At 43.5% G+C, this 26,533-nt stretch overlaps 2 protein-coding genes across 7 annotated transcripts in view; both read left to right on the top strand.

Annotated features, from left to right (window-relative positions):
• The window catches only part of LOC143817576 (uncharacterized), a 45,857-nt gene extending 23,540 nt beyond the window's left edge, over positions 1 to 22,317 (top strand). Inside the window, exons 2-6 of the mRNA XM_077299069.1 lie at positions 19,080 to 19,139; positions 19,185 to 19,294; positions 19,615 to 19,810; positions 19,964 to 20,126; positions 20,883 to 22,317. Of these exons, the coding sequence (XP_077155184.1) occupies positions 19,080 to 19,139; positions 19,185 to 19,294; positions 19,615 to 19,810; positions 19,964 to 20,126; positions 20,883 to 21,897 (1,544 nt within the window). The 3' untranslated portion in view covers positions 21,898 to 22,317. The remainder of the gene's footprint in view (positions 1 to 19,079; positions 19,140 to 19,184; positions 19,295 to 19,614; positions 19,811 to 19,963; positions 20,127 to 20,882) is intronic.
• Positions 1 to 26,533, top strand: part of NBEA (neurobeachin) — an 838,139-nt gene that overhangs the window by 26,882 nt on the left and 784,724 nt on the right. The gene's annotated exons all lie outside the window — the stretch shown is intronic.

Raw genomic sequence — 26,533 nt, 5'->3', positions numbered from 1 at the left:
AACAAAGGTATCACAGAACAAAGTAGAAAATAACAAGTCCATATAACACACGGCTCAGCCATTTAAATACGAGTCTTTTCCTCTCAGACTCCAGCGGGGTCTGAGCGGCACATACAAGGCCTCCTCACCTTGCAAAACACACAAAATGAGACAGCCCCAGCTGCCTTAACCTCTTAGTGACCACCAATGCGTCTTTTTACCGACCTTGCATATCAGACAATAGCATCCCCCCCACTGGTGGTAATGCATCAGCTGCTGACTGTACCCTATAGCTGACAACTTGCTGATCAGCCTCGATTTGTGTTGGCACCAATCATGGCTTTGTGACCCCTTAGATCAGAGGTGTCAAACTGCATTCCTCGAGGGCCGCCAACAGGTCATGTTTTCAGGATTTCCTTAGCATTCCACAAGGTGCTGGAATCATTCTGTGCAGGTGATTAAATTATCACCTGTGCAATACAAGGAAATCCTGAAAACATGACCTGTTGGCGGCCCTCGAGGAATGCAGTTTGACACCTCTGCCTTAGATGCTGCTGTTGATGGTGATTACTGCATGTAAATGGTTAACAGTATGGGGGCTTCCTCTTTAACCCCATCAGCGCCCCGAGATCATAATTGTGTGGTCCTGATGTTTCCCATGGCATTACACGGCCAAATAACAGCCTTAGAGTCTCTCGACTATAGCGAGCCTGTTCAGAAGTTAGCGACATTTAGGTGATACAATTTACATTTTTCCTTCTCGTCATGCCACGTTTTTATTAATTGCTGAAAAGCACCCGAATGGTTAATAAGCTACCTGACAGTAGTTTTGAGTACCTTGAGGGGTGCTGTTTTTAAATGGTCTCACTTTTGGGGATTGTACGAGATATAGGTCCACCAAAATCGCTGCAAAACTGAAAAGGTCCCTAAAAAATGTTTTGTCAATGTCCTTGAAAAATTGCTGTTACAGTTTTAAACCACCTAGCATCCTAACAAAATGAAAGGATATTTTAAAAATGGTGCTGATGTAAGCAGACATGAGGGAAATGTTATTTAATGACTATTTTATGTGGTACGACTGTCTGGAGTAAAGGGATAATCATTTGAAGTTTTCAAATTGCTAATTTTATGATGATTTTTTTTTTTCACAAATCTCTGATATTTTTATAAATAAACACAAAATATCAACAAATTTACTATTAACATAAACTACAATGTGTCACGAAAAACAGTCTCAAATCAATGAGATCCATTGACGCGTTCTAGAGTTATTTCCACATAAAGTGATACTGGCCAGATTTGAAAAATTTGGCCCGGTCACTAATTAAATCAGACCATCCAAGACCTAGACTGGAGGTAAGTGAGCGGCTGATCCCACCCAGCTCTTTCAGCTGCTCGTAAAATCTGGACCCATAATCCGGGCTCAACACTATATGTGCTGGAGCCTGCTTCTTTGTGTCCTACATCACCGAGACTTGGCATCTCGGGGACACACAGCTCCTATCCATGACTTGTCCAGCTGCCTCCTTACAATATATATTTCACCAATAAGCCTGACACTTTGAACAAACTTGCAGCATGCCCCATCGTAATTTGTGATCGTCCACTGTATGTAAAGACTATCCTCGTAGAAGGATACCACTACTTCCAAAAAAATGTCAAAGGAGTCCATTGTAAAATGTGTCTGTCACTGTGCCATTGTCCCAGCAGCTATGATGCTACAGGAAAAAGAACCTGACGCTATTCTTTTTGTTAGAGAAAAGAGAAATCTAATGAAATGGAATCTAAACATCATTGTGAACAAAGCCATTCACTGCCAAGGATGTACCGTATTTTGCAGATTATAAAATGCATCGGATTATAAGATGCACCCCAAATTTTGAGGAGAAAAATAAGAAAAAAAAAATTGTTTTAATAAATTAGTGGTGCTTCTTATAATCCATGGGTCTTACTGCTTACCTGGGGTGTTGGCTGCGGTTAAGCAGGGTCCTAGGGTTTCTGCTGGTGGAGGCAAGAGTGGAGAATTGCTGCAGGCTGGGATGAGGGGGTGTTCGGGTGGGCAGATGGAGATCTCAGCACCAAGATCTTGGAAAAACACCCCCATAGCATGATGCTGCCACCACCATGTTTCACTGTTGGGATTGTATTGGGCAGGTGATGAGTAGTGCCTGGTTTTTTCCACACATACCACTTAGAATTATCACCAAAAAGGTCTATTTTCTTTTCATCAGACCAGAGAATTTTATTTCTCGTAGTCTGGGAGTCCTTCATGTGTTTTTTAGCAAACTCTATGCTGGCTTTCATATGTCTTGCACTGAGGAGAGGCTTCCTTCGGGCCACTCTGCCATAAAGGACCGACTGGTGGAGGGCTGCAGTGATAGTTGACTTTGTAGAACTTTCTCCCATCTCCCTGCTGCATCTCTGGATCTCAGCCACAGTGATCTTGGGGTTCTTCTTTACCTCTCTCAACAAGACTCTTCACCCACGACTGCTCAGTTTGGCAGGACGGCCAGGTCTAGTAAGACTTCTGGTGGTCCCAAACTTCTTCCATTTAAGGATTATGGAAGCCACTGTGCTCTGAGGAACCTTGAGTACTGCGAAAAATTCTGTTGTAACCTGTGCCTTGCCACAATTCTCTGAGCTCCTTGGTCAGTTCCTTTGACCTCGTGATTCTCCTTTGGTCTGACATTCACTGTGAGCTGTGAGATCTTATATAGACACATGTGTGCCTTTCCAAATCAAGTCCTATCAGTTTAATTAAACACAGCTGGACTTGCATGAAGGAGTAGAACCATCTCAAGGAGGATCACAAGGAAATGGACAGCAGGTGACATAAACATGAGTGCCTGAGCAAAGGGTCTGAATACTTATGACCTTGCGATATTTGTTTTTCTTCTTTTAACAACTTTGCCCAAATTTCTACATTTCTGTTTTTTATTCAGTCAAGATGAGGTGCAGAGTGTTCATTAATGAGAAAAAAAATGAACTTTTTTGAATTTACCAAATAGCTGCAATGAAACAAAGAGTGAAAAATTTAACGGGGGTCTGAATACTTGCCGCACCCACTGAATTTATTATATAATTTGGGTTTTGTGTTAAATTTTCCCTGGCAGTGAAATAGTTAACTTTGCAGGAAAGCAGTTTCCATAAAAAGCAAACAAAAAAACGGTTTAATTTTAAGTGCAGCGTGACCTGCTAGGTGTGACCACCGCTTAGGCCTCTTTCACATTTCTGTCTTTTCAGATCCGTTGCAATGCGTCATTTTGGGAAAAAAACGGATCCTGCAAATGTGCCCCAAGGATCCGTTTTTTTTTCCATAGACTTGTATTGGCGATGGATGGCCACATGTCGCATCCATCGTGCGACGGATCCGTCGTGTTTTGGCGGACCGTTGTCTGGAAAGAACGTTCAATGTAACGGGTTTTTGTCTGCGTCGGGAAAACGTGTCGTGACGGATCCTGCGGCATACGTCGTTGACTAGAATAGAAGCCTATGGACGCAGGATCTGTCGCGACACGTCGGATGGCGGAACCCAGCGCTGGAAGCCGTTTTTTTACACTGAGCATGCTCAGAATCAGGACTTTGTAGCCAATTGGCCAGACAGGCCCCAAATCTATATAAACCTGGCCTGGGGCGTCACCCCCAAATGTGCTAGCAAGACTCCTGCCAGCCAGTCAATATATTGGTTTCCCTATTTTCCAGTAGCCAATCACATTTGGGAGGAGACTCCCATTTTTAGGCATGGAAAAAGGATCCGTCAAAAAAACGGATGAAACGGATGGTAAAAACGGATGTAACGGATCCAGTTTTTCGACGGAACCGTCTAGCGGATCCGTCGAAATACTGTATGCGTTGCATCCGTTTTTCACTATTTTTGACGCATCCGTCGATACGTCGCGCCTACACATTGTGACGGATTCAAAAAAACGGAAGTGTGAAAGTAGCCTAAGTAGGAATTACAACTATTTTACTAGATTAATTCATCTTTCATTAAAAAAATGGAAAACCCCTTTAAATTGGCCACATAGCAAAATAAAATAAAGGCAAAAGACACAAATCACAATGTGTATTTTCTTCCTTTTCTATTATGCAGTTTATTCACTTCTCAGTGCTCTGTATGTCGCAGTTCACACTTCATTATGTTTGGAATCAGTGTCTGCGTGTCTGTTGTATTAACGCTGGATTTATAGTGATTGCTGGACTCGATATTTTTTCTTTTGCAATTTTCTGCATGACCGCTATCTGTCAGCGCAAATAATTTTTTTTTTTTTTTTAACCAGAAGCATTCTGGTCATCAGAGGTGCTATCTGCATTCACAAATGGATTCCTTTAGATGATTTTCTGTAATGTAAAAAGGCTATAAAGTAAAGGAAGGTGCTGAATGGCGCGCTCCACTTGGCCCTTATAATACACACTGCTGTGTAAGTAAGCGTTCCCTTCCATAATGTAATGCTAATGAGCACATTTAGCAGGTCAGTAAGACAATGGATGAAGCAGAAGCACGATTTATCAATTGCTGGTGCCATTCTAGTGAATAATTGGGTTGCCATTAACATATTCTGCTTGCTGATTGCCAATTAAAATTAAGGTGTAGAATTTATTACATAGGGTTGTAATTTATCTATGATGGTGCTCTAAATAATAATGCTCTTAGAGTGGCGCTAAACTTAGGCTTAATTCACACACCAGTGTTTTTGATCAGTATTTGTATACCAAAACCAAGAGTGTCTCCAAAACACAGAACCAGGTGTCAGTGATGAGCGAATGTGCTCGGGTAAAGAGTTATCCGATTTATGCTCGTGTGCTAACCGAGTGACTTCGGCGTGCTCGAATAATATGTTCGGGTTTGCGTGTCTAGTTGCTGTTCAACAGCCGCAACACATGGAGGGGTTGCCTAACAAACAGGCAATGCACTGAACATGTGTTGCATGTGCTGAATACTAGGCTCCTGCAACGTTACGAGGCTTGTAGCTACCCTTGGCAGTTGATTTTTTTTTTCCCCATTTCTAGCTATTACCATCTTTTAAAGTAATGTTGGGAAACCATGTCAATGTGATTGGTGGTGGTCTGACTTTTTTGATCTCTAATGATCCAGAAGATCAAGTAACCCCAGTTCTGTGGCTCCTTCACTGTTTTTTCCATGTAGCGCATTACACTCAACTGTGCAGTGAAATGAACCTTCCTCATTGTACTTGAACAGCATTGTAATTTCTGTGTGCAGTGGGTGGCTGAGGCTTGTAGGTCCCAGAGGTTGGATCCTCATCAATCATAAAGTCTTTGGCTTATCCTAGCTTGTTGGCATACAGGTGCTTCTCACAAAGTTAGACTATCATCAAAAAGTTAATTTTATTTCAGTTTTTCACTACAAAAAGTGAAACTCGTATATTATATAGAGCCATTACAGAGTGATCTATTTCAAGTGTTTATTTCTGTTAATGTTGATGATTATGGCTTACAGCCAATGAAAACCCAAAAGTCATTAGCTCAGTAAATTAGAATAACAAAAAACACCTGCAAATGCTTCCTAGGCGATTAAAAAGGTCCCATAGTCTGTTTCAGTAGGCTCCACAATCATGGGGAAGACTGCTGACTTGACAGATGTCCAGAAGACAGTCATTGACACACTCCTCAAGGAGGGTAAGCCACAAAAAGTAATTGCTAAAGAAGCTGGCTGTTCAGAGTGCTGTCCAGGCATATTAATGGAAAGTTGAGTGGAAGGAAAAAGTGTGTTAGAAAAAGGTGCACAAGAAACCGGAATAACCGCAGCCTTGAAAGGATTGTTAAGAAAAGACCATTCAAAAATTTGGGGGAGATTCACAAGGAGTTTACTGCTGCTGGAGTAATTGCTTTAAGATTGACCACACACAGACGTATCCAGGACATGGGCTACAAGTGTCGCATTCCTTGTGTCAAGCTACTCATGACCAATAGACAATGCCAGAAGCCTCTTACCTGGGCCAAGGAGAAAAAAAACTGGACTGTTGCTCAGTGGTCCAAGGTGTTGTTTTCAGATCAAAGAAAATTTTGCATTTCATTTAGAAATCAAGGTCCCAGAATCTGGAGGAAGAGTGGACAGGCCACAATCCAAGCTGCTTGAGGTCTAGTGTGAAGTTATCATAATCAGTGATGGTTTGGGGAGCCATGTCATCTGCTGGTGTAGGTCCACTGTGTTTTATCAAGACCAAAGTCAGCGCAGCCATCTACCAGGAAATTTTAGAGCGCTTCATGTTTCCCTCTGCTTACAAGCTTTTTGGAGATGGAAATTTCATTATCCAGCAGGACTTGGCACCTGTCCACATTGCCAAAAGTACCAATACCTGGTGTAAAAACAACAGTATCATTGTGCTTGATTGGCCAGAAAACTCGCCTGACCTGTTGTCAAGAGGAAGATGAGACACCAGACCCAAAAATGCAGACGAGCTGAAGGCTGCTATCAAAGCAACCTGGGCTTCCATAACACCTCAGCAGCGACACAGGCTGATCGCCTCCATGCCACGCTACATTGATGCAGTAATTGATGCAAAAGGAGCCCCGACCAAGTATTGAGTGCATTTACTGAACATACATTTCAGTAGGCTAACATTTGGGATTTTCATCCTCCAGCCTTGTTATTTTGTTCATGCCTTTATCCTAACAACTTAGACTTTTTTTTACTACCATACCAACCCTGTTATTTTATAGTTAAAAATAAGTACGGTAATAGTTATTTGAAAAACTATTTTGTTACTGGTAAACCTAATAAAAAATAGCAAAAAAATAAATTAAAATAATGAAGTGGGATATCTTGTACATTTTACCATTATAGTAAATGCCCCTTCAGCACTGAATCATAATATTGTCCATGGTATGGTCTACAAGGCCCAACAGAGGTTTATCACCTTCCTATGATTAGATCGAACACTGCTTTTGGTAGATAGTGATGGGGTGGTTTTAAATTTTAGGGTCAATGAATACATTTCCTAATATTCTTCCTCCATATTTCCCATCACCGTGCATGGTGCTCCCTGCACTGGCCACTGTGGGATGCTAAGGTGAGATCCAGCATTAATAATTTAGGCGGGGAGCTTATTTTTTCCATAGTGACCTAGTGTTCCATCACCTGGAATTATTATACTTTTCTATGTCTTGGCATTGTAATGTGTTTTGCCTTGCGTTACAGCTGCAAGCAGATGAATATATAGCAGCAGAGGAAATAGACTTGTGATGTAGTGAACGCGTGTGTGCTAATGGACTCCTCGCTGCCTACAGCTTTAGTTTTCCTTAGAGTATTTTTTATTTAAATATTTTAAGTTTATGCCAATACTTTAATAAACCTATACCTACATATAATCTAAATATATATATATATATCTGGGTACCATGTTAGCCAGTAGATAGAAAAAAAAAATAGAAAAATATTTAGAATTGAGATTCCTCAGTGGTTGATACCTTTTAATGGCTAACTGAAAAGATGGTAACAAATTGCAAGCTTTCGAGACTACTCAGGTCTCTTCATCAGGCATAAACTAATACAAAATCTGAAGAATCTCATTTATACACCATACAGCAGGGCTGTGTTTCAGGCAGCCCCCAAATCTAAGAAGTATCCTTGTCAGAAGCTCCCTGTCCTCTCCAACAGCTGCACTAAATATCCAACTGGGGGTCTATATGTAGGGGAGATCGGGCAAAAACTGAGAACAAGGATGAACTCTCATCACCACAAAATAAGAGAAAAAAGAATATATCTACATGTGGCAAAACCTTTTTGTATCCCAGATCAGAGCATCATGGACATATTACTTGTATTAAAGGGTAATTTCAAATCTCAGAGAGACAGAAGGGTCTGGGAGTATAAAGTTATGACGACCTTTGACACTCTCAGTGCAGGAATTAATGTGTTGCATGGATTTATGTCTTATTACATCAATTAAGGAATTTGCTGCTCAGACCTCGTGGGGGCATCACAACACAGAACCAGACCCCAATCAGAGGACAATAAAACATTCACACTCCTTATCTACTGTTCCAATATTTATAGACACAACTGTTTATCCCCCTCTCCCATAATGATATCTCTTCTTCAAGTCACTGCATTTTCTTTCTGCTGTGTTGTGTATAAATGTCATTCTTCAGATTTTGTATTAGCCTGTGCCCGATGAAGAGACCTGTGTAGTCTCGAAAGCTTGCAATTTGTTAACATCTTTTCAGTTAGCCATTAAAAGGTATCAATCACTGAAGACTCTCAATTCTAAATACATATAAACTAGACATTTACTAGGGCGGAAATGGCAAATCTTGGTAGGCTCAACGTATTGAGCAACCAGCTCTCATTTTTTTATTTTAATTATTTTTGGATCACCCATGATTCTATGGTGCTGCAAATGAGAAGGGGTTTCATACAACATACAGATATAAAATACTGTGAATAAAGCAACAATGACAGACTGGTACAGAAAGTAGAGGGCCCTGCCCTTATGGTTTTACAGTCTACAGGGCAAATTAATCTGGTGCCCAGGTTGTTTCCTGTAAGGGCTCGAGCAGATGACCGTATAACTCGTTTTGATGGATAGCACTCGTCCCCATGTTATTCTATGTGTACATATGCAATTTTTTTTTTTTTTAATTTCCTTGGACTTGCGTAGTCGAAAGAAAAAAAAAATCACGGCATGCACAAATTGCCTCCAATAATCGAATGTCACTTTTATTTTTCCCTCCACCCTGTTCATTCAATCTGTCCATTAAAATCGGACCAAACTAGTATGTTTTCCACAGACCCATAAACATCAATGGGCCTGTGGAAAACATACTAGTTTGGTTCGATTTTAATGGACAGATTGAATGAACAGGGTGGAGGGAAAAAAAAAAAATATATAATATAATCTCCTCAACCAAGAAAGTCGTATCACACTCTGATTAGCATAATCTGACGGATTTTATCGAATTTGGAGAAAATGGTCGTGTCGCCCTAGCCGAAGAAACGACCACCTCACATTTTTAGGTATAGTAACTCACCGTTGTAGTCTGAATTCCAGTATTAACCATTTCCTATTTAAATTGTCAATGTGGAGTGATTGCGATAACAGCCCTATAGTCCTGGGTAGTATTACATAACTCTTACCTGCAGTCTCCTTTATGTGGTGCTGTCCGAGTGAAGCGAGTGGTGTAGGTGACCTGGCGAGACGTGTACACGATGGTCGTGGATGCAACAGATGCCCTATTGTAAGAAGCACCACATCTGGTGATTGTGCATACGTCTTGGCCCATGGCCCCAGCGGCCACTTCTAAATTGAAAGTGAGCAATGCCCAATACCCCCATTAACAGTGTGGTCATCCTTCTTTTATATGCTGCTTGACTTGTAAGAATGCGGTTTTGATGGATGGGCATCTCGCCTGCCCCATGACATTAATTTGTAGAATATAATCTGCCATAAATATTATTTTCAGTGAAGTGATTGGTAATTTGAAGGAATCATCCCACCCACGATTGCAGAACATATTCTTTTCTAGAAACCTAGGAAAGGGACTATATTTTTCAGCTGCCAGAAGGGGAAGGAGATTGATTCTGCTCAGAGCTCACCCACAGCAGCACGTGTCAGCCCTGACTGATTCATAGAGGAGCTTGAAAAGATGACCAATGTATTTTAATATATTAGAAATTACCCCTCCATGGCTATTAATTTGTGCACTTTTAGTGTGTAGTGATTCATGGGCTAACCCTTTCAAATCTCAATCGGCCCTGCTAGACCACTTTTAGTATTTCCCCCTTTGCAAAATAAATGATCTCCTTATAACATTGCATTAGGGATTCATAAGTGCATACTATGGCTCCGAGCTACAGCTTCACTTTAAAGTACAGAATGACCCCAGCCTCAGCGGCAGCATCCATGGAAGCGGTGGCCGTCTAATGGAAGCCTCCAAAGTTCCTGCTGTTTGATTATTTTCATTTATCAGGCAAATTAGAAGAAACGTTTATGCTCTGCAGATTTGATTTATGGAATCCTTTTCCAACAATACAATCAGATTCACCACATCGGTGTCATGTGTATGAATTATTCCATAGTAAAGCGGTGTCAGCGGGCAGAGCACAATGATGGATTGCATACATTACCGGGAGGAGACTCCTGGAAGATGCATAACTTAGGGTGAATATAGAAGTAATGTCCCTCGCTGGTATCGCAGCTCTGGACTGCTCCTTCAGAACACAGATTGTCTTGCTTGGTTAAATATTATATTAATGAATATACTCCGTTGCTGACTGGTTTTAATGGTAGCACTGGGTGACATAAAAATGGCATATAATATATAGCAAATAACAGCAGTTAAAGAAGGTTCATCAGTAGACTGGCTCACCAAGAGCCATGGGTGCAGTCACACACCTTAAATGTTCTATAAAATGCCCTATATTCTCACAATATGTTTCTCAAGACGTGAGAACTTTTTCATTGTCAGTATTTGCACCAAAGAACACTGGTCCACCCCAAATCTCATTAGACTTTTTAAAATTTATTTAGAAGATTCATGTTGGCCTTACATAGTAAGTTCTCACCCATTCACGTTACGCTAATGTCTGTTGACCCACCAACATCCATGGGTTTGGGCAATACTCTTAATGCATTGTTCCCCAGCTCCAGTCCTCAAGAGCCACCAACAGGTCTTGTTTTCAGGATTTCCTTAGTATTTCCTAGGAGATAATTGCAGTACCTGCACAGGCAATAATTCCATCACCTGGGCCATACTAAGGTCATCCTGAAAACAGGACCTATTGGTGGCTCTTGAGGACTGGAGTTGGAGAACACTATCTAAGATTTATGGGACTCTCGGACAATGGATTGTTGGTAGTTAAGGATTCGGCATGTCTGAATTCGTGCTGCCGATCCTTATGTTCTCCCAGGAGATAAGCCACCCCCAGACTGGCGGAAGCTCTCTTGGAGAACATAGCATCGCTCAGCCAATTGAGCGCTCTTGTGTACGGGAGAGTCGGATGAGATAGTTGCCGGCCAAACCTTCTTTCGGCTGACAGACATCTTTTGTGTATGGTGGACATAAGTTTCCAAACCTTAATTTTTCATATAAAGGCAATATATAGTTGCTCTGCTGATTTCTCAATATACTGCTCGTCATGAAAACTGTATTTATTCTATTAAAAAAAAAAACAACGCGCTTCGGAACAGATCTGGCTCCTTCAGGTATCTTTGATTACCCTCTGTACATGTCGGGATAGAGGGGATAAGAGACACATTGGATTTAATTGCCTGTTCCTTTGTTTTTACAGGAGATAAACCAATAGCCAAACGTTTTTTTCCTTCTGTCTTGAAATAAACATGCATGCTCAGCCAAGCATGCATGTTTACATACGGAGAAATGGTACCAGTTTTTACATTTTTAGCCAGCTATTGCCTCTTGAAATAAATTTGCCAACTCTGAGATTTGATGAATGTTGGTCAAGGTATAGGTCCTTCTCCATGGAAAAGTGAAGTGCCTGTAGCAAGCGACAATCACAGTTTTCATGTTGCAATGATCGAGATGGATTTCGGCATTCGTCTGCCCCTCCCCCCACTTTCTCTTATACATTTTACAATATTGCTGTCGGACTATTTTATATCCTCAGTAAAACATGTGGTCAGCGATAAATGAGCGTTTATTTGCTGTCTGATCACTTGGCCTCTGTACACTAGACCAATCATTAGGAGCAATGCTTCCACAGATCTTTGTACAATGTTAAAAGCCCTTCATGCTCTTAGTGTGTTTTTAAAGTTTGATTGCAACTTTTGGAAGTAGATTGGTTCCTGATATTTATATACCCCTGTGAAGATCTGAGGTTATGGGTTGTAGTAATTACCTAGGCAGGTTAACGATACAACTATTTTTTTATTCTATGCGTCCATGGTGTTGCAACATATCCAGGTAATGGCCAAAATACAATGTCCTCAGTCCACAAGATCCCCTCCCCAGGACCGATAGTCCCACTGCCCCCGTACCAGACAATACTCGCTGTCTCCCAACTTTTGGTTGGCCCACAGATTTCGTATCTCCCGCCAGTATAGTCTGCAGTCACATTCCAGGCTCCTCCAGACAACAAGTAATACAACTGACGTCCATGTGTCCAGGAGAAACAGTCCTTAACCCCTTCATGACCTTGGGATTTTTCGTTTTTCCGTGTTCGTTTTTCACTCCCCTCCTTCCCAGAGCCATAACTTTTTTATTTTTCCATCAATTTGGCCATGTGAGAGCTTATTTTTTGCGGGACGAGTTGTAATTTTGAACGACATCATTGTTTTTACCATGTCGTGTACTAGAAAATGGGAAAAAAATTTCAAGTGCGGTGAAATTGCAGAAAAAGTGCAATCCCACACTTGTTTTTTGCTTGGCTTTTTTGCTAGGTTCACTAAAGGCTATAACTGACCTGCCATTATGATTCTCCAGGTCATTACGAGTTCATAGACACCTAACATGACTAGGTTATTTTTTACCTAAGTGGTGAAAAAAAAATTCCAAACTTTGCTAAAAAAAAATATAAAAAATTGCGCCATTTTCCGATACTTGTAGCGTCTCCATTTTTCATGATCTGGGGTCGGTTGAGGGCTTATTTTTTGCGTGCCGAGCTGGCGTTTTTTAATGATTCCAATTCGGTGCAGATACGTTCTTTTGATCGCCCGTTATTGCATTTTAATGCAATGTCACGGCGACCAAAAAAAACATAATTCTGACGTTTCGATTTTTTTCTCGTTACGCCGTTTAGCGATCAGGTTAATGCTTTTTTTTTTATTGACCGGGCGATTCTGAACGTGGCGATACCAAATATATGTAGGTTTGAAGCAGGCTAGAAGCAGGCACAGCACGATCGCCTCTGCTACATAGCAGCGATCTGCTGTTCGCTGCTATGTAGCAGAAATTCTGGTGTGCTGTGAGCGCCGACCACAGGGTGGCACTCACAGCTGCCGGGGATCAGTAACCATAGAGGTCTCAAGGACCTCTATGGTTACAATGAAGAAGCATCGCCGACCTCCAATCATGTGACGGGGGTCGGCGATGCGCTCATATCCGGCCGCCCGGCCGGATGCGGTAGTTAAATGCCGCTGTCTGCGTTTGACAGCGGCATTTAACTAGTTAATAGCGGCGGGTGAATCGCGATTTCACCCGCCGCTATTGCGGGCACATGTCAGCTGTTCAAAACAGCTGACATGTCCCGGCTTTGATGCGGGCTCACCGCGGAGCCCTGCATCAAAGCAGGGGAGCTGACCTCAGACGTACTATCCCGTCCGAGGTCAGTAAGGGGTTAAGGAAGTTTGTGAAATCCAGATGACAAATCCCTCAACCGTAGCAGGGGGTCCAGCCGAGCCGGCTACCGATCTCCAAAACTCTATAGGCCATCCATCCTCCTCAGCCGGGATCCTCTCCCTTCAAAGTCACTCCAACAACTGTGTGACTGACCATGTGACATCTTTCTCTTACCCCCATGACGGCACCACAGAGAGAGAGGGATCCGTCCTCAGGGACAGGAAACCTACAGGTGAAAAAGGCGGTACCTCTCTCCCACATAAGTTCGGTTTCCTGTCCCTGACGGGGAACCTGCAGCATGATCGTCTTGGGATGCCGGGGGTCCATCAGTTCGATTACTGGCAGCTGGGGGCCCTGCTTCGGACACAGTGGATATCTCTCCCCGAAGGCCACGATCCCATGGTCAGCGGGCCTTGTGTGTGAGCGGGGGAGAAGCAGTGAGGAAAGAACCCAGTCTGCTTCTCCCTATAAAAAGTTAGGAAGCCGGTAATAGGTGACGGCGGTCACGTTTCCATAGATCTCAGGAAATCTCGTTACCCTCTTTCTGTCCAAATCCCAGAAATAGGAAAGAGGATCATCTACACACACTAGACGTTAAAAGATGTTTAGTCCAATATCTAGCGGCCACAAGGGACTATAGGAAGGATAGCGCTCTGTTTGTGTGTTTTCAGGGTCCAAATAAAGGGCATAAAGCATCGAAGGCCACACTTGCAAGATGGATAAGGGATGCCATCATCCTCTCGTATTCGTCAAATATTGAAGCCATTCCAGAGGAAGTCAGAGCTCATTCAACCAGATCGGTGGTGACCTCCTGGGCAGAGAGAGCATGAGCATCAATTGAACAGATATGTAGGGCGGCCACTTGGTCGTCTCCTTCCACATTTTTTAAACACTACCAACTAGACCTGACTCCCTCTTCAGACCTTACCTTTGGCAGAAGGGTTCTAGAGGCAGTGGTCCCTCCCTAATGTACATCTATGAAATTCTCTCCGTGGTGCCGTCATGGGGGTAAGAGAATATCGTAGTTACTTACCGATAACGGTATTTCTCTGATCCCATGACGGCACCCGTACATTCCCTCCCTTCACGTGTGAGTGTGAACACTAGAGTTAGTCTTAATACTTAGTCACGCGGTGCCTCTAATAAGTTAAAATTTAAATTTCATTTGATAACATTTAAGTTACAGCTGAAGTTCTGTTAAGGCTCTGTAAACCAACTGATGTGGGAGAGAGGTACCGCCTTTTTCACCTGTAGGTTTCCTGTCCCTGAGGGCGGATCCTTCTCTCTCCGTGGTGCCATGGGATCAGAGAAATACCATTATCGGTAAGTAACTACGATATTTTCTCCCTCCGGAATTAAACATTAGCCCTTAGCTCAAAGAATGAAGCATATTCCATAAGCCCATCACCTGGGACAGAATGTGAGACCCCTGTAGTGAGGACTCCCCTTGGCCTGCAATCCCTCAATAGGCCTAGGGCTGGGAGTACAATGGCTCGAGGCATTGAGATACAGATGAGATTAATAGAATGTGCTTTACATTTACCTTTGGCAATCTTCTGTCTGGCCTTAGATATACATAACATGCAGCCTGCTTGTCTTCCTGTGCTTGCTGTCACTGCATGGAAACATTGAGGCTATGTGCACACGTCTGGATTTCTGGCAGAAATTTTCCAGACAAAAACCGGACATTTCTGCCAGAAATCCGCATGCGTTTTTACCGCGATTTTACCGCGTTTTTGACGCGTTTTTTGTGCGTTTTTTGCCAATGCATAGAATAGCGGGAAAAACGTGAAAAAACCGCAAAATTAATGAACATGCTGCTTTTTTTTACCGCGATGCGTTTTTTTCGCGGAAAAAAACGCACCATGTGCACAAAACATGCAGAATGCATTCTAAATGATAGGATGCATAATGTATGCGTTTTTAATGAGTTTTTATAGCGCTTTTATCTCGAAAAAATGCGAAAAAAACGCGAGAAAACCTGAACGTGTGCACATACCCTGATTCCTGAAAATGAACTGACGAGCAAGCGAATATCTTAGCTGCGGACTATAGCCGCGGACTCCACTCTGCGGGCATTGTCCAATAGTCTTTAGTAACGGGCCAGCTGCTCACAACCCCAATAGCTAATTTGTGGAAGTAGCTGCAGGTACACACTTGTGTTTGTCTCATTTTTTTTTTTTACTCTGAGGGTCCAAACCTTATGGTGTCTCAACAGCCTGTTAAAGGAATTAATTATTCGCACAAAGAGAATGTTTACCTACATGCCTTATAACAATACAATCTTGTTTATTAAGATCTTTATCTAGTTTTTTATTAGTTTTGTGTCTCTCAACTTCTGTATTTAGGCCAGTTGCCCATTTGGCTGCAGTGCTGAGGTTAGCATTGCCAGCATTAATCACATTCCAGTAACTAGAATACTCCTTCTACATTCTTTATGTAAAAGATTATTAAAGGGAATCTGTCAGCAGGTTTTTTTCTATGTAATCTGAAGACCGCATGATCTAGGGGTTAAAACACAGATTTCAACAGAGCTCTGTGGTTTTGTTTGCCTGCAGTGATTGTTTTAGCACCAGGAGCTTATCCTAGCTGGAACCCAGTAGGTGTGCTTGCTAGTCCAACACGCCCCTTCCTCTGATAAGCAGCTCACTGTCTATAGACAGTGTACACACAGAGCCTGGTGTGGGCGGGGGCAGCTTTCTCAGCTCTGCTGTATTGCTAAATCTAAAAGCTCTGATTGTGTGAGTATGGCCGGAGACACACTGGTGCGAGATACGGCCGATATTGCTAAATCTAAAAGCTCTGATTGTGTGAGTATGGCCGGAGACACACTGGTGCGAGATACGGCCGAGTCTCGCTGGTTAAAAGCAAGCTGTGGCACCTGCACTCCGGAGCGGAGCGTGCAGCTGCATAGCAATACATGGAGCTGCACGCTCCGCTCCGGAGTGCCGGTGCCACAGCTTGCTTTTAACCAGCGAGACTCGGCCGTATCTCGCACCAGTGTGTCTCCGGCCTATGACTGCGCCCAGTATATGTGAAACATCATTGGATTCTGCTTCTCTTTGCCTACATCAGGCTGCTCTCAGATGAGGTGGTAAAGTTCTACTGACAGATTCCCTTTAATTCTTGTTTAAAGAAACCTTCTACCAATGGGACTGAAAAGTGACTGTACATTTGTGATATATAGTGGCCTTACCCTGACGCCCTCCGTATAGCTTCTTGGTTCAAAAGGTCTTTCCATTCTTCCGGCTTACTGGAGTCGCTGATGTTGCTGGTGTCCAAATAGCTATGAGAAAAAAAGAGACCGGCATTAAAATAATTTGAAGTTCACAAAACTAAAGGCCCACCTCGCCCCCCAACACACAGAGAAATTACAATATCGGTGGGATCATCTGTCAGTATAGTGTATGAAACCTCCCGACTCTCCGCGGGCAGATGATGAAGGAAGGATCTGCCGCTTTGGGTTTCTGTTGGCCGATCCTCTTGTTCTACACAAGATAAACCGCCACCAGAGGAGTCCGGCACAGGATCTCTCATAGAGCGCACAGGAGCTATTAGCCTAGCACTACTGTGTATGGAGGAGTCAGGAGAGGTGGCCGTGGCTGAACAATTGTTGGTCTGACAGCGATCTCTTGTATATTGAGGGCTTTTACTACGTGAGTTGCTAGGTTGTCATTTATGAACATTTTACATAGTCAAGCATGTACCCTGTGGTGCAGTGGTCACCAAATTTTTGTAGTTTGTTAGTCCCATTGAAATAGAAAAGATGTGTTGAGCAAAACTGAATGTTGAAATGGGGAGAAAAAAGCCTTTTAAAGCGAGTCTGTTTGCAGGTTTTTTCTACTTAATCTGACAGCAGCATGATGTAGGGAATGAGACTCTGATTCCAGTAATGTGTCACTTAGTTTACTGGGTTAAGGAGTTGTGATAAAAGTTTTCTCTGCTGAAGATCTAGCAGAGCTCTGAATACTGAGCTCTGTTTATCCCCGCCCACACCACTGATTGGCAGCTTTTGTGTACATGGACAACTGCTAACCAATGGTGTGGGTGTGGTTGGACTAGGAGGCACGAGGCAGCTTGTCCTGTAGCCTTAATCTCCTGCTAATAAATCACTGATTCTATTGAAACAAAAACACAGCTCAGTGAGTGACATGTCACTGGAATCAGGGTATTTGTCCCTACATTGTGCTGCGCTCAGATTACAGAGCAAAAGCTTCTGAGATATTCCCATAAAAAAAAAAAAAGTATGGTCTTACTGCCATCATCTCTCCCCCATTCCCCAATAATTTTGGTGCACATGTCAGTCTAAGGCTACGTTCACATTTGCGGTGTGCGCCGCAGCGTCGCCGCCGCAACGCACCGCATGCGTCGTGCGGCCCTATCTTTAACATTGGGGCCGCATGGCGCCGCATGTACATGCGTTGTCATGCGTTGTGGTGCGTCGTACGCCGCATGCGGCGTTAGGGCGCACCTGCCAGGGCGCGGCAAACGCAACATGTTGCATTTTTTGGGCGGCGCAGACTTTTTAAAAAACGCATGCGTCGTGTTTGCGTCGTGTTTGCGTCGTCGATGCGCCTTTTTTCCCATTGACTTGCATTGACAACGCAGACGACGCAAGTACTTGCGTCGTGATGCGTTGTACGACGCATGCGTTTTTCTTACAAAAATGCAAAACATTGTCTAGACTTTGTCTAGACACTTAAAAAAAGCACTATATATATAAAAAAAGGGGTGGGGGTTTGCCATTGTCTTTCACCAGGCTATCCACACAAGACACAGAGGAGCAACCTGCTTTCCAAACCTGTAAGTATATATTTCTCTTTGCATAATTTTTTTTCTGTGTTTTATTTTTTTTTTTGATTTAATTTGTGCAATGTTTGCTCTGTGATATTGTACGGTTATGGCACTGTAGGTTGTTATTGAATAATAACATTTTTTTTAATGTGTTTCTGATATATGCTGGCGTTTCTTGTGTGCGGCCTTGCTGGGTTTGGATTGGTTTTGGATTTATATTTTGGTTGTTCTTGTGTCATGCGGATGTTCAATGCCTTTTTTTTGTAAGATTTTTTATTGTAAAATTTGTGGTGCATGTCTTTTTCTGGCTTCTATTGTTGGGGTAACCGTATGGCGTTTTCTAGGCTCATGTCTTGCTGGGTTTTATTATGCTGTTGGCATTTTTTTTTCTTTCCTTGAGTGTCTTTTCTTGCTGGTGGGGGGCTACATTTATGATGTTTCATTTGTATTGTATTGTTCCGTGCTGCTATATGCCATTCGTTTTCTGTATGGCTTCCATATATATATCTCCTGTCTTGAATGTTTCCATAGCCAAGTGTGTAGTATTTATTTTTTTTTTTTTTTTAGTTTGGGCCCTTTTTTAAAAATTTCTTGTGTTCTCTTTTCTATTTGACTATGGTTTTTCTTTGGGTTGCTGTATATTGTCCTGTAATGTTTATTGCTTATTATCTATAATGGTATTTATCGCCTTTTTCAGATGTATTTCTGTGGTAGATGTCACCAGATGGTGTTGTTTTGGATCATGTCTTGTTGCTATTGTAAAGTATGGCGTGCAGTTTGCTATTTCATTGTGCCTTTTTTTTTCCTCTTTATTTTTGTATTTTTTTTTTTTTTAAATTTGGACATAGGTGTCTATTTTTGCTTAATTTTGTTTGGGTCTATTCTTGTATTGTTTCTTCTATTGTCTTCTCTTGTAATGTATGGCGTTGTGGTGTCGCTTTTTGAGTTTGCATTGTCCTATCAGTCAACAGTCAATTGCGGTTGTTTTAATGTTTTATTGTATGTGGCATTGCTTTGAATGTGATTTTTTGCTCATTTTTTCATTGCAGAGCAAACTTGCAATAATGGCGAGTTCTCCAGCATCTGGCCAATCGGCGAGGGGGAGTGCGGTGAGTAATTATGTCCAGTTGCTTACTATTCGCTGCCATTTGTAGCATTGTCACTAATTTTTGTATACATTTTTTTACAGGCTTCTTCAAGTGAGGGGGAAGGCACACAGCGGGAGCAGGGAGATCGGTGCCAAGATGGGTCGTCAGGCCGGCAAGTGAGTATTTGTTGTTTTTTTTTTATCTTTTTTTTTTTTGTGGCATCCTGCTGGGAGGAACATTAGGAGCAACCTGGTTTCACTAGGGCTGTTTACTAAGCTTAATTACATATAGCTTTTCAGGGCAGCAAGTATTTGGGGGAAGGTAACATACAGTTGAACTCCCTGCACAAAAACATTCAAAAATACAGGTTTAGAAACCATCAATATACATACATAAAATGGCAAAGGATAGGGCAAAGGTACAAATCATGCCAGGTGCTGATGATGGTTGTTTATATTTGCCTATTTGTAACCTTTTTGTTTTCTATTTTTTCTAGGTTTCACAACGGGACCACAGGGAGAGTATCGATGTGGAGCTCCTGATCTCCAGCATCCAGGAGCGTGGCCCGTTGTGGGACAGCCGTGACCCCCGGCACATGGACCAGGTGGTTTCTAGGCGTTTGTGGGCAGAGGTGGCAAAGTCGCTGTGGGATGGCTTTGACAGTGCCTCCGCCAAGGACAAAGGCACCTTTAGTGAGTATTGCTGATACGCTGCTATGACCCATCTTGCCAGGATAAACACAACCGTGTGTGATGCTATCAACGCCTAAACTTTGCATCACACACGGTTGTTTTATCATTTTAAAATGCTACATATGTAACCTTTTTTTTTCTTTGCATTCACAGTGACAAAGTTGAGGACCAGATGGCGATCCATGAAGGACCGTTTCAATAAGGGGCTGCGTGCTGAGGAGGAGCAATCGAGGAGTGGTGCTGCTGCGGCCAAGTCGGTTCCATATAAATACAACCGACAATTACAGTTCCTAAGACCAATCCTTGGCCGCCGACAGTAAGTATTTTGTCCACATACCATATTGCACATTGGACATTGCCCAGACACATATATTGCACAGCCACATAGTACATTGCCCAGCCACGTACATTGTGCATCCACACACATAGTATGTTTGCAGGCCACTATATCGCAGCCACATAGTACACGTTCTAGCCACGTATCCACATAGTACATTTCCCAGGCACATAGTGTCTTGGCCATCAATGTAGTCAGCGTAGCATATTGGCCATCCACGGTATTTTTTTTAGGTTAAGCGAGAGTCCTTGTAGTCCATGACAGGTTACGTTCTGAGTCAGTGTAGTTCTGATCGCAGGAATAATGATGACGTCTCGATCACAAGATCCTAACGTCATGGACATTCCTGCGATCAGATCAGCAAAGTTTTTTTTTGTTTTTTTTTTTTAATTTTTTTTTTATAGACCTTAAATTTTCTATTATTTTTGAGACATAGACGGCATCTTGAAATTATTATTTCACACCAAAATTTTTTCAAAATATGACAGGGGTATGCATTGCCTTTGGCAGAGGGAATGTACAGTCATTTTCTGCCGTCGGTATGTCCATGATTGTTATCGTGAGCCCTAATGGTCAGCTGGCGATAACAATCAGCAATTTATTATAGGCCACACAGAGTGAGAGACAGGGGATTGTAATGTTTTGTTGTGTCATGTAATGAACATTTTTTTACAGGAGTTGGCGTATGTGATAGTTTATTAATTGAAGACTAATTTTTACATTATCTTTTCACAGGACACACAGCAGCACCCTCCAGCGAGCTCCCCCCTGTGAAGCGGAACTTCATGGATCGCCATCTGAGCCGTCACAGCCATCCCACAGCGACAGCAGGCCTGCACCACCATCATCTGGAGAACCGGCTGCCGGTACGTCAGGTTTTCCCCTGCCCGAGGCCTCTGGCGCACCTTCGTTCGGGAATTCCCGACAGCGCCAGCGGGCCTCGGACAGGTCAGTCATGCCTGAATTTTTGCACTTGGGCACGGTGTTCCAGAACGGTTTCAAGGCGTTGAGAGATGAAATGTCCAGTATGGGACGGCGCCTTGAAATCCTGGAAGCCGAGCTCACAAATCCGGCAAAACATTTTTTAAGCACAATTGCTAAGGGCATGGTGGAAAACCTTACGCCGGAACTCCAGATTTCGGTGATGCAGGACTGCCACAATTCTTACGTGAGGGCTCTGCAGCAGTCTCGGGTCGCGCAGTCAGCGACACTGCCCGTAGTGCCGTCGCTGGCTAGCGTGACTCCGACTACTGCTGCAGAGTCACTCCAGCCACCCCACCCTGGTCCAAGTGCCGGGCGACGCCACCACAGCCACCATACCAGTGTGCGGCCCACTCCTGCTCCTGCCAGGCCCTCATCCTCCCGTAGGAGTGCTTCTGGGGGAGATGCCGCCGAAGGCAGGGAAAAAAAAAAAAGAAAACATAAGAGGAGGCACACAGACACACACCCAGAGGCACAGGTTCTGGCTGCTCCAGGACACACACCATCTCGTCGTGGCTCTAGCCACAGCAGGAGCAGCCAGGGCCAACCAAGCCAAAAAAGAAGGCGGCTTGTGTTGCCTCCTCCCTCCTCCACTGACGAGGCGGTCTCCCCAGTGTACCCTGCGGGGGGTTTGGACCTGCCCTCAAGCCTCCTTCAGTATGGCGGCTCCTCCTCCTCTACCACTCCCACTCTCAGGTCCAGAACTCGAAGCTACCGGTCACCGCTGGTAGCGGATGTTGATCCACCCTCGGATGTTGATACCCCCTAATTTGCTTTTCCCTTTTTTTCTGTTTCCCCCCAATAAAAATTTATTTTTTTGTATACAATATTTGGTCTTCTTTTCAAGTACAATGCTCGGTAATTCACTCCGTGCGCCGTTTATTTGTGCTTCAAACGCCTCATATATGCAATGTCAGACAGTATTTTTGGATTTTTTAATTTGACCGTTTCTTTGGGTGTCGTTCATTGCTGTATGAGGTGTTTCCAAACACTAAAGTGTATGAGTTATTTTCAAAGAAAAAGGGTATGTGTCCACGCTCAGGATTGCATCCGAATTTGGTCCGGATTTTAATTCAATATTTGTAGCCAAAACCAGGCGTGGGTAATAAATACAGCAGTGGAGCATATGTTTCTATTCTACTTTTCCTAATTGTTCCACTCCTGGTTTTGGCTTACAAATATTGATGAAAAAACCTGAGCAATTCAGGATGCAATCCTGAACGTGGACACATACTGTAAAGGTACCTTCACACTTAACAATGCTGCAGCAAAACAGACAACGATGCAATTCACTGCAGCATCGCTATTTGGGAGCTGGAGAGCTGTCTGTGTGACCGCTCTCCAGCGACCAACGATGCCGAGGTCCCCGGGTAACCATGTTAAACATCGGGTTGCTAAGCGCAGGGCGCACTTCCGATGTTTACCCTGGTTACCAGTGTAAAATGAAAAAAAAAAAAAAATATTCACAATCGCATCCCCCGGCGTCAGCTTCCCTGCACTGACTGAGTGACGTCCCTCACAGCAACGCTGTGCTGTGCATTCACTTTACGGCCGGCGCTCACTCAGTGCAGGAAGTGGACGCCAGGGGACGCGAAGATGAGTATATTTATTTTTATTTTTTAGTTTACAATTAACACTGGTAACCACGGTAAACATAAGCGCGACCATGCGCTTGGTAACCCGTTGTTTACCCTGGTTACCAGTGTAAAACATCGCTGGTATCGTTGATTTTGCTATCAAACACAACGATACACGGCGATCTGACAAACAAATAAATATGGTATGGTATAAATTTTGTCTTGGAAGCATGGTAGAAAACGTAAGAAATTTTTTTTATTAAAACACAACATTTTAAAAACAAAGGTTTACAAGTTTTTTAGATAAGGCACATTTACATTGGTGAACTATTTTTAGCATAGTCACACCAGAATACAGTCCAACAGTTTATTACACCATTGAATCTTGCCATGACAGACGGCCAACATCTGACACAAAATAGGCCGCAAAACGGTCCCTCATCTGCGCAATTTCCACGCTTGACCTCAGAGGATGATCATGGAAATTGGGCAATGGGTTGGCTATGGTTTCATCCAGATCAACGTTCAGTCTCTCTTTGGCCAGAATAAAATTGTGGAGAACCACACACGCCTTCACCACCTCATCCACTGTCTCAGTTTTCAGATTAATGGCGGATCCTAATATCCGCCATTTAGAGACAAGGATGCCAAAGGCGCACTCCACAGTCCTTCTGGCCCTGGACAGTCTGTAATTGAACACCCTTTTCGTGTGGTCCAAGCCCCGACTTGAGTAGGGTTTCAATAGGTTGGCAGACATTTGGAATGCCTCATCCCCAACCACAACAAATGGCATCGCAGGGCCTTCGGTGTGGGGAAGAGGTCGTGGCTGGGGGAAATTGAAATTGTTGCCATATAATTTTTGGCCCATATCAGACTCTTTGAATGTGCGCGAGTCATTTGACCGGCCAAAAGCACCAATGTCGACTGCCAGAAAACGGCAGTCCGCACCGGCAATTGCCATCAGCACAGTGGAAAAATATTTTTTGTAGTTATAGAAAAGGGATCCACTTTTCCCTGGCTTGGTAATACGAATGTGCTTGCCATCCACCGCGCCAATACAGTTTGGAAACGAACACACTTCCTCAAATTTCTCGGCGTTGGCCAACCAGATATCGCTTGTAGGGACGGGTAAAAATTCTTCCCGGAGGTTATCCCACAAAGCGCGGCAGGTCTCAGCAATAATTCCCGAGAGAGTGGAGACTCCAATCCGGAACTGAAATTGAAGGGATCGCAAGGTCTCTCCGGTAGCCAGGAAACTGCCAAGAAGATAAAGAAATTACATTAGTACATTGCAATTTATAAGGGTATGTCTCCACTGTCCGGAGACGCGGCGCTATCGTTGCAGCGGCGAAGCCGGTCGGCGATAAGCCCCGCCCCCTTCCTGGGACGCAATGGTGCCGGATGTGTACAGTACACATCCGGGATCATCGCACCCCTCGCCGTAGGGCCCTGTGATATACCTTGCGGGGACGCTGCGTCCCCGCAAGGTGTACGGACATGCTGTGTTCTGAAAAGACGCGCAGCATGTCCGGAGTCGCAGGGCCTCCGCGTGCGGGTTTCCACGCATAGTGGAGACGGGATTTCATAAAATCCCCTCCACTATGCTGGAACATCTGGACGCTGCTTGTTTGACGCTGCAGCGTCAAACAAGCTTACTGACCGTAGAAACACAGCCTAAAAGTACATTGACCATACCACCCCCAACAAAAATTAAGAAAAAAAAAAAAAAAAAAAGGGAAGATGTGAACGTAGCCGAACATATCTCAAGTCATTCAAACAGCTACATACCGTAGAGTCACCAGCAGCCGCTCCTCTGCGGATATAGCTCTCCGGAGCTGAGTATCCTGCCTGCTGATGGCTCCTTCCACCCGACGCAGAAGATACCGGAAGCTCTCCTGAGACATCCTGGTGTACTCGAAATACTTCTCCAGGTTCTCATTCAGTTCGCCAAACAAGCTATGGTATGCTCCACGGCTCTCCCGGACTTCCAAGATAGGGTGTATCCAAAATCTGCGATGAATCCATCTCCGTTTTTCTCTTTCTCTTTGATGAGCACAGGCGACAGCATAGGCATGAGCCAAGGCTAAATCCATCTCCATATCCATGATAACACTGTCCAAGGGACGCTCCATCATGAATACCAGCAAATGGGAGGAATTCATGTCTGCCATGGTATATATACACAATTACATAAACACCAACCCTCTTCTAGCCATTGGTGGCCCTTATCTATTGTGTAGACACTTTTTTTGGTGGGTGGGATGAAGAATGACTCACTGCACAAAAAACGCATGCGGCGCAAAACGCTGCGTTTTTTGTTGGAAACGCAACTGCGTTTACAAAAAACGCTGCGTTTTGCGCCGCATGCGTTGAACGCATGCGGCGCAAAACGCAGCGTTGTGCATGCGTTGTGTTGCGTTTTTGTCTGCGTTGTGCGTTGCGGCGGCGACGCTGCGGCGCACACCGCAAATGTGAACGTAGCCTAATATAGTATATCCGGGAACCGTCCTGATTTTAGTGCTCTGACTCTGCCATAGTCATTCTTTTTGGTCCAATTACAAATAGAGGTGGACTAATGTCTGACTTCAAAATTGGAATGTAAATTTTGCATTATTCAAGATGGCTACTCTGAACATGGATATTGAACATCTCTATAAATACGATGTAAAATGCCAGGAAATGCATTAAATTTCTTTGATTTCTGACTAAATTGGTTGCACTCTGCACACCGTTTAACCTGAGACGCACTCAATGGTAAATGCTGCCGAGAGACCTTTCTTCACCCCATTAAATCTTGAATAAAATTCCACTTTAGCATCAGATGTGTTTTGTGGCCTTATACCCATTACCAAGTACCTGTAGTCACGTTCTTTGACTGTATACAGTAGCACTGTCTTAGTCTTTGGGATTACACTTGAGCTTCCTCAACTTTACATCTTCCAGAAAAAAAAAACGAAATGACTTTATATGAAGTAATAAGGATTTGGGAATGAGTGTGTGACATTCTATAGCATTTTAGTGCCGCTATGCTAAGAAGCTTCCTAAATAATGATCGCACTGGTAGGTGATGGGAGGACTTGTCTGTGCGGCATCTCCTGGGGCCGTGCAATTGTGTGACAAAAATACAGAAGTATCCTCCCCGAATTTCCTGAAACTCCGGCTACAATCAGTTTTTACAATGCTAAAATTAAGTGAAATACCACAAGGCGCGTTCAGTTGTTGTAACACTTTTGTATTGCAGAGAGGTAGCATTATCCTGCCCAGGTTTAATTCTTCATGCTTTGTGAGTCCATTTATTAGAGTAGTAATGTTACAGCCGATTTACATACATTATATGACTTGTATAATGGCAAAAATCGAATTGCGTATGGGCAGTTAGTGGTCCTAATACACTAAAGGGTAACCGTACTTTCAGGTAACTCTTCAGAATATGGCTTTTCACAAAGCATTTTCTCTTACGTTCAGTAGCCCCTTTGGGGCTTATGTCCAAATCGGGATGAAAAACTGGATTCTGGTGTATGCGCCAATGGGGCCATTGACTATAATGTTGCTGACTGGGTCACCACGCACTCTGTCGTTCATTATTTTGTGTTGTATATTGGAGGCAGACAGCAGGACGACTCTGCTGTCCACCTCCAGTAGGTACGTACTGCCGAAAATGATGCACAACTGAGTGCAAGGTGACCCTGTTTGCACCAGAGTTGTGTATGGGACATTATCTTTTGTCTATCCATTTCCATAGGGATTGTGAGGGACCCTAGGGTTAGTCGTCGTTGAGTGGGGGCACCTACCGCAGTAAATTAGGGTGTCTACCTCCACTGTCAGGCA

This window comes from Ranitomeya variabilis, chromosome 3, assembly GCF_051348905.1.
Source record: "Ranitomeya variabilis isolate aRanVar5 chromosome 3, aRanVar5.hap1, whole genome shotgun sequence".
Classification (NCBI taxonomy): domain Eukaryota; kingdom Metazoa; phylum Chordata; class Amphibia; order Anura; family Dendrobatidae; genus Ranitomeya; species Ranitomeya variabilis.
Note: the sequence above shows the minus strand (reverse complement) of the source record. Positions and strands in the feature narration are given on the sequence as shown.